This window comes from Stegastes partitus, unplaced genomic scaffold, assembly GCF_000690725.1.
Source record: "Stegastes partitus isolate 25-593 unplaced genomic scaffold, Stegastes_partitus-1.0.2 Scaffold2376, whole genome shotgun sequence".
Lineage (NCBI taxonomy): Eukaryota > Metazoa > Chordata > Actinopteri > Pomacentridae > Stegastes > Stegastes partitus.
In genome coordinates this window covers 45,557-54,735 of record NW_007580107.1, presented here as the reverse complement: position 1 = coordinate 54,735, position 9,179 = coordinate 45,557, and the positions used below count along the sequence as shown (strand labels likewise).

At 40.6% G+C, this 9,179-nt stretch overlaps 1 protein-coding gene across 1 annotated transcript in view; it reads left to right on the top strand.

The window, feature by feature from the left end:
* The first annotated feature begins 7,193 nt into the window (after window positions 1–7,193).
* The window catches only part of LOC103374855 (inactive phospholipase D5-like), a 32,204-nt gene continuing 30,218 nt past the window's right edge, over window positions 7,194–9,179 (top strand). The window contains exon 1 of the mRNA XM_008305009.1: window positions 7,194–7,235. Within this exon, the coding sequence (XP_008303231.1) occupies window positions 7,194–7,235 (42 nt within the window). The remainder of the gene's footprint in view (window positions 7,236–9,179) is intronic.

The following is a 9,179-nucleotide window of genomic DNA, read 5'->3' as shown; positions in this document are numbered from 1 at the left end:
CAAAAAGGTAGTGTGAGGGGTGGGAGGCGTCACCAGCGATACTGATGGCTCGGTAGGTGAGGTGGGTGTGAAAACTGTCAGTGAGGGAGGGCAGAAGGGCACTGATGATCTTGCTGGCTGTATTCATCGTGTGTTGTAGGGCCTTCCGGCAGGAGGCTATGCAACCTCCATACCTCCAGCGATGCAGCCATTGAGGACACTCTCAATGCTGCCCCTGTAGAAAGAGAACATGATGGGGGCTGGTATTGCTGGCGACACCTCCCACTACTCGCGCTCAAGTGCACGTAGCTCCTTTTGTGTTGGTCTGATGGCTCTCACTCCAGGTCTGTATGCAGGTTTGTGTGTGTGTGTGTAACTGGTTTCGATCAGCAGCAGTGTGAATATTATTTATTAGTTAAAAGTACACAGACTCTTCAGGCTTAATCCATAAGTGTACACAACAGTAAGCAGCACAGAGTCCAGACAGATAGATAATAAGACGTGAAAACAGCACTCACGTCAAAGTTTAGAATATACAACTCTAAAAACAATTCAAGCAAAAGGTGTGATGAAGCAAACTGCTTGTCAGACTTACAGGTTAGCATCATTACTTCTATTTCTGGAATGATAAGGTCATTTTATTTTTTTTTTTTAAATATTCCACTACACTCAGTGAACCTTGTACATCCTTTGATTAAGTGAAATGCAAGTGAACTGGACAGTAAACCTGAAGATGCTCCCTAAGCCTGAAGCACGTTTGAAAACATTTGTAGTCTTGCTTACCCACCGCATTGTGTTGAATATAATGGTTTGGCTGCACTTCACTACCATACTTCTATCAGAGGAAAAATGCTCTGGCTTGCCTTTACTTTGTTTTAAACAATTATAGTCAATGTTAGAGGGGCTGGACGAAGGATGCGTCTTCATTATTCACTCACAAAAGAGAGTAGTATTGTTTTGGTGGAACATTTGCATGCCGGGAGACAAATCAGGTTTAGAATAGAATTAGAATAAAACTTCATTGATCCCTTCGGTACAAAACCTCAGGGAAATTGCTACACCAGAAAAAACAACACAACACCAACATAAAATCAGCAACAACAACAGCATTCAAAATTCAACATCAACAGACAGGGTGAAAAACTTTGCTCAAGGGCCCAACAGTGGCATCTTGGTGTTGCTGGGGTTCAGTAGCCCAAAGCCTTAACCACTGTGCCACAACTACCCCCACCTGCTGCAACAATACAGCAGGGAGAGCACAAACACAACCTCCTACAACCATGAATTATTAAATTATGCAATTGAGATTCCCATATTTGGTGAGTTCACAGGGGTCAGCTAACTGGAGTACAATGGCTAGTCTTTCAGCTTTGGTGAACCACCTTCTTCTAGGTTATCCATTTGTTGTCGAATTTGGAATTTAAAGCCCCTCTTCAAGAACTAAGTGAATTCCTAGAAGCTCATCTCTGTGTATCGTCACATATTCAGAATGTTTTTCCATGTGTGGATTCTCAGCCATCCTAGTGATCCTAAGAACTATGGTACAAGGCAAATGGAATCTCTTACTGGTTCTTGAAGGTCAAATCAAAATCAAATCAAGTTTATTGTCATTTTGCTGTACATACACAGTAGTACAGGCAAGATGAGAGAGCGTTCAGGATCATTTAATTAGTCAGTTTTGCAGAATTCACGTCTAGGATAAGACGCTACACGTTCACTCTCACTGTCTCCTGATGGGGCAGCTGCGTTCATGCGTGCCGCCATAGTGATGTTCCACCTCTCATTCCCAGATATATATTATCATCTTCTAACCCACAGATAATGGTCCATTACCCACTAAAGGCTCACATGCCTCGAGGTGTGAATGGTGGTGAAACTGCCAGCTAATAATTATCAGCTGCTGATAATGCAGCCTTGACTTCTCTCCACAGAAAGTTTCACCATCATTAGAATCTTGAGTCATGGCTGACCTGCCACAACCATTCACACCTCGAGGCGTGAGAGCCCTCGTTTGTTAATGGACCATTATCCAGGGGCTTGGAGGTAGTAATATATATCTGGGACTCCCAATCAGTCAGCAAGAACGGACGAGGCCACTTGAATAAGAGATGATCTCTGACATCCACCATAGGCAAAAAAAACTAGCAAAAAACAAAGCAGATCTCAAACATCCTCAATAAGCAAAAACAAAACAAAAAAAAAGTTAAAATTGCCGCTGACTGTTCCATGAAAAAGTTCCCCTCCTTCCTTAAAATAGTGTCTATGTAACTCTACATGGCCGTCTCACCCACAGCTCTTCTCAAACACTGTAAAATGACTCTGCACTACGCAATGGCATCTTATAATGTTGAAATAACGTAACTATACATGTTTGAACCACTTCTGAAGAAGAGTAATGACATGAAAAGCTCCGCGGTGCAGGCTGGTCGTTAATGTGTACGATTCATCAGTCTAGCATACAGCAGAGAAGCTATGAACACATTCTGAACTATAAATCCAAACCTGCAACACGTGGATCTACAGAGAATCATTATACACAAACCTCATTTGTTCAGGTCTCACATAAAACATAAAATATGATCCAATCCGATATGGGTTCATTGTGCTATTACCTCATGTCTGTGGCTGCCTGGAGGCATTGCACTCTCTTTTGTTAGTAAGAATATTTTTGTCTTTATTTGACAGTTAACATCAAAGAAAGACAGGAAGCATCTCTATTCCAAGATGAAACGAGGCTTCCAAGAAACAATAAAACAGAAGATATTGGCCCACAGTCCACTGTGGAACTGGAGTCACAACCTCACCCTTATTAAAAGGAAGACAATTTTACTGTATTGAGTTCTGTTTCGATTTACTGTCGGTGTAGAGAACTTCGTATCTGTGCTTCTTCAAGATAAATGTCTCTCTGGGTCTTGTTGAACGGAGATAAAAAAACAAAAGCCTATAATGAAGCCAAAAGTTTAGCGGTGGTTTCTTACTGTGACATCATCTATGTTTGCTTCAGTAATCGCAGATTTAGTGCTTCAGTGTGGATTCCTCTGTTCTTTATACTATTCATTCAATTCAGGCTCAGATAAATATCACATACACACAAGATTTTGTGAGTCCAAAAGCCTGACCTGTTCAAGTATGTGCTATTAGACGTTTGGTTTCAAAACATGTACAGAGGAATAGGTCAAGTCAGTCGCCACAGTCACATGATTAAAGGTTACAGGAATGTTAGATATACATTTAAAAATTGCTGGTTTGTGTTTGGCAACATCAGGCACCTTTGCAATTAAGTTGGCATAACCAGCAAAGCAGGGGTGGGCAATCCTGGTCCTCGAGGGCCACAGTCCTGCATGTTTTAGATGTTTCCCTCTTCCAACACACCTGATTCAGGATCGTTATCAGGCTTCTACAGAGCTTGATGATGAGCTGATCATTTGAATCAGGTGTGTTGGAAGAAGGGAACATCTAAAACATGCAGGACTGTGGCCCTCCAGGACCAGGATTGCCCACCCCTGCAGTAAATGGTGAGGTGGAGGGGTATTCTTAATATTCAATTTGGTGAAATTGAGTTGGGTGCCAGACAAAGCAATCAAGGTTAAATGTGTGTCACTTAGATAGATATTTTTATAGCTAATTAAAGGAATAGTCCAGTTAAATTAGCTCCTTTGCTGCAACAATAGGTGCAAGATCACACAAGATAGAAGAGAACCTCAGTCATCGGTTTAATCTCCATTTTTCAAATCAGTTAAATACCACTGCAGTCAAAATCAGACACCGAAATATCGCCTACAAAAGTTCATCAACAGAATCCCAACTAAAATCTGAAACTGACTAAATAAATCTATTTCAGTATCGTGATGAAGAAAATTAAAGGCTCCTTAAGTAATCAACAAACATTTCCAAATATTAGTTCAAGAAGGAATCACTTCAGTTTGTTTCAGTACATTTCAGTTCACTTTCTGAGATGGGGAACAGAGTAAATGAGGTTTTAGAGTGTTGGTGAGGGGCTAAGAAGGAAATGAAGCTAAAGGAGGCTAGTGAGAGAGATAATGCAGCCTGAGCTGAAGCAAGAGAAAAGAGGAGAAGCCTGGAGATTTACTAAGAAATAGAGGAGACTTATCTCAGCCATGGTCCAACAAAGGCTCAGATATCCAAGCATCCGTCCAAGTGGGCCATAGAGGAGGTGGAATAAGATTTATCCAGATTCATCCTGCCCCCGGATCGGCTCAAAGTCACAGTTTCTTCGAGCCATCCAGCTGGTTCTGGGTCCCAAAGCTGCTGCATTTACTTTAATACATCCAGTCTGAAGCAAGAGGTGGATAGTTTTTCTCTTTCTCTTCACTCTCTGTTGTTCTCCATGCTTCCTTTGTTTGTCAGCTCACAGGTGCTTTAACACCTCACTTCCTGTCCAGCACTTCCTGTCAGGAGAAAAAAAGGGCTGTTCTGTCTCTTTTCTTTTCAGTAGTGCCAGTATTTTCTAGACTTCTTGCTCCGTCACAGCATGATGACACCACTGTTCAAACCTATTGACAAAGTTGTCAGCATGGAGAGGAAGTTAAAAGAAAAAAGAAGCCAAACTTGTTCATGTGTTTTTAACTCCACATCCATGTGTGTCTATGTATCATCCTCATGCACACACTAACTATGTAGGTGATACGGTGAAGTTTAATTCCCAGCAGCTGTGGGAACCATCTGTTTTCACCTGCAGGATGAGCCAAAAGCAGAACAAGCAAGGGTTTTTTTTCTCTCTTAGGGCGCTTTGCTCATCACAAATGTGATTAAATCATGGTTAGGTGAAGTAGAGAACACAGCCATAGAGTGAACCTAAGTGTCCAGAGAGTACATAAAGTAGTGATCTGCATACAAACAACCACATTCCTGCACACTGCAATTATTTCATTACTTTTTATTACCTTAAATTTCTCGGATTTGCTGCACTTATGGTTTATTTGACGTATTTATCCTGTCACATTTACTGTCTATTGACTTACATCTAATTTCTAACTTTCTTTTTAAACATTTTTTATCCTTCTTTAATTCTGTACCTGTCAGTATTTACTGCTAGACACCAAATCACAACTTCAGATTCCTCCTTTGTGAAATTGGTGTTTATGTTTTGTGGTAATTTTTTGCCCTTTCACACATAAGTTGTGATGATTTCTCCCAGTCGGCGAAGAATTTTACTTCATGTTACTGACTTTACAGTATGTGTCACTACATTTACACTCTGAACTTTTTAAGCAGCTTAAGATTCATTAGATTAAACAGGCAACAAGAGTTATTTGTTTCTTGACCTCACATAGCTGCATAAATAACAAACTCCCATCATAATCTTGCCCATTATTCTTCAATATAGCCAAGGTTAATGATATATTGCATTTAGTGTAATGCTTCCTGCTTAATGCATTAAATGAAGGACGTGTGTAGCTAATTGTTGGATAAATGGTCGATATAGATGGCTCGATTAATTGCAATGCTAAAAGTAATGAAAAATGGATGTAAAAGTGAGCATTAAGACATGAAAGTGATGCATAAAGTGGGGTAGTGTCAATAAGTGTTGGAAAAATCGTTCAATATTTAGCAAAATGTAATGAATGCATGGCTGAAATGTCCAGGTTCTCCCTCCAAATGGTACGACTCATGCAAAATTTACCAAACTGGCTTAAACACTGACTGTTTAGTTATATGAAAATTAATAGTGAAGATAGTTTAAAACATGATTGGTGGTGTTGGATGGTTTCTGGAGCTTATGTGATAGATAGTTGGTGCATCTGACAAAAAAAAATGGTTAGGACTGATTGTTTTTTTTCCACTCTTCATTCTATCTCATAACCCTCCAAACACATTTCAGGCTCAGAATATTTCCTCCTTTTAGCCCCCAGTTTGGAAGAATTACCTTTAGTTTTGATCGTGTAAGTGCATTTAGCTGACTGTATTTCTGTACAGTTGTTAAAACAAGGTTTTAACTAGGGAAGACTTTCCTTAACAACACTAGAACAATACTCACACTACAGCTAAGTCCTGTATTTAAGGCATCAGTAATGTGTAAATAAGTCTGACTCATGAAAAACACATCAATCAGAAAACAGAAAAGCCTCATTCTGGCAGTGAGCTGAGAAACATGATGAAGACTTATAGCTCAGCAGAGGTTTGCAGATGCCTGGTCATTCAATCTCCTGTATTGAGTGCTATAAGTCAGTGTTTGATTATCAGTCAGTCTTCAGCCAATCAGTGTCATGCTACATTCTCCATCCAGTATAAAGACCAAAGCCTCAACCGCCTCCTCTTCTTCTTCCGCCTGTCTTCCTCTTTGTTCTTGTGTCTCATCACATCTTCCAAAAAGAACGCCCATATACAACTAAACTACATTCTCAGTCACATTTTGAGGAAAACCTATTTTGCCATTTGTCTATAATGTATCACAAATCAACATATCTTCACCATTTATTTCATTTATTTTGTTGGAACCAGATTAAGTTTTGCATTTATTTATGAAAATCATCAGATTGCAGTATTTTGAGTTTCATTCTATTATTTAAAATGTGAAATATTCCTTTTTACTCAGGTGAAATGGTCAAACAAGACATGGTGGATGTGGTTGTTTACCTGATACTCACCTGTGTAGATGCTGATTCCTTGTTTTTGTCTGTTCTGGTCCTCTATGATTAGACCACTGATTTGTCAGCAGTCTGGTTAGATGTAGGTGAGCAACAGTTTTCCAACTGCATACACAATGTTTATTCAATATCCGGAGCTGTTTTCAGCCAGTTAATCATATGATTAGATGGGCTGGTACTTGTTGCGTTAAAACTGGAGCCCTTCAAACATGTTGTGAAAGGGTACTTTAACCAAAGGTGTGCATTTTTTCTAAACCTAACCACAGAGTTTTGGTGCACAAACTTCACCAAGCTTCTAACAAGGAGCATTGTTGTGGGATTGCAACCAAAGCCTGACATTTACCTAAACCTAACCATATAGTTTTGGTACAGCAAGTGAAAACTGAAAGCAAAGGTGATGGTTCGACACATGACACCATCCTCCTGAGTGAGGGTCCTGTTGCTGATTGTACTTCAAATATTTCTCAGATTCATGAAAAATAAATAAATAAAAAATCACAGGAGAAAGATTGCTCATGCATTGTTTTTCAGCATAATCTGCTTTAACACACTTGGTCTTCTGATGTTCAAGGTCACATCTTGAGCCTCCAGATGCTCCTTAACAGCATGAATGACATCTTCATCGGTCTGAAAATGGCAACCAGGCAAGTAGGATTTCAGTTTGGGAAATACACAGAAGTCAGACGACACATGTGCTGTGTGGACGGACTTCTTGTCCTGGAGAAACAGCAGCCAGCTCCAAGTTTTCCTCTTGAAACAGACAATAGACATTTGAGATTTGAGGCCGTATGCCTCAAAATGGGAGTTACGCCCGTTGTTTCAAAACTTTTTCTTCTTCAAACTCGTCTTACCTCTCAAGGAGAAAATATGGTTCCTTCAAAACTTACCAGAATGCAAATTAGTTGTATAGGAATGTAATTTGGGAGCCAGGGTTGCTTATCTCCGCAAACATCTGTGCTCATGGATGTAAACTCGGCTGCACATCGTTTAAAACTCCAGCACACTCCTACTGTCAGCAGGCTTGTGCTTCCCTTCATACATGCACACAACATCTGCAGCACTCGGAGCGCTCATTAGACAAATGAATCCAGCATACATGTTGTTTGTTTCTGTGGTGCTGCTAACGTCAGCTTCTCTTTCCCTCTGAGCAACATGGCTCCTCGCTGTCATCGCGCCTTGACAAAGAGGAAACACTCATAAGAGGATAATTGGGCCCCTGACTCTGTTTTCAGGCCGCGCTGTGGAGAAACTCATTCTGCTTCTCTTTAACAGTTTCCTTAAATGTGCTTCCAAAGCCGCAGGGGCCGTATGCCTTCTGCAGCGCGTTCACAAACTGTCGGCTCGCTGTAGTACTTCTGGTGTCCTGCTTTACTTCATCATGTTGGATGGTGACACAGCAGCTCAAAACAAACTGGAGCACAAGGAACGGAGTCTTCTTCGGCGAATCACCACAATCTCACTTGTAGATGAGCCTTCGACATCTAGCAAAGGGCAGACTTAAAGCACCCCAGAGAGAAGGGCACCGTTTAAAAGTTCTTCCTCTGATCCGAGCATATTAACATCCAATCTCCCTGGTCTGGCCTTCACCTCCGTCTGGTGTGTGTTTGAGTGAACAAGGCCGGCAGCGAGACGGTAACAGTCATAGTGTGTGTTTGTGTGTAAGTCTGGCTCTGTGCCATCCACCTTGCACAGCCTTTTTTTTTTTTTTTTAGATGGACTCCTGGGAGCTTTTTTTAAAACAGCCAGCGAGAAACTTCACTAAATCATGTTATTTATGACCCTTTTTTTTTTTGCAGGTCACTCAAGGCTATCTTTGCTTCAGGCAGAAGACTGGAATTGTTTTTAGCAAATACCACCAAAATTAACTGTAACTATAAACAGTAGGAAAGCTTCTTGAAAGCAGTGACAGAAAGAAAAAAAAATAGAGAAAAGTTTAGACATTTTAGTTGGAAAAAATCTGATGTTTAGAGGGGTTGCTTTAGAGATGATCCTGACAGACTGTTCCAGTGATTTGTTTGCAGCCAAACAGCAATATGGGAAGACGAGGCAGCAGTGTTTACATCAGCTGTTAAAGGAATATGTAGGGACTTGATTTCGACAAACAAAAAAAACTTAAGCCACAGTGAGGGGCTGGAACCGAGATATGTAACTGACAAGTCGTCATGCGGCGGCTCCATGCAGTAAATCAAACATCTGCGGACTTGTGCTTAAGATGTGTTTATTTACCACCGTGTTGCTATGCACACACTTACATCCATTACTTGCATGAAAACAAACAAAAAGCTTAAAGATTAGCCTCTAAACAGCGTTGAAAAACTGAGCACACCTGAGAAGTAATTGCCTCTTCTTCTATTTATACATTTCCATGCTCTGCTGTCCAATACGCCACCTACTGGTGCAATCGGGGAATGACCTGAACACACATATACACAAATGGCTCTAACAGAATATTTCACCCAAATATTAATAATAACAATAAAACATAATCCTTGCAGCTATAGTCTAATGTAATTTATGAAGGGGCTGCAAGGTGGCTCGGTAGTTAGCATCTTTGCCTCGCAGCAAGAAGTTCACAATCTTTCTGCGTGGAGT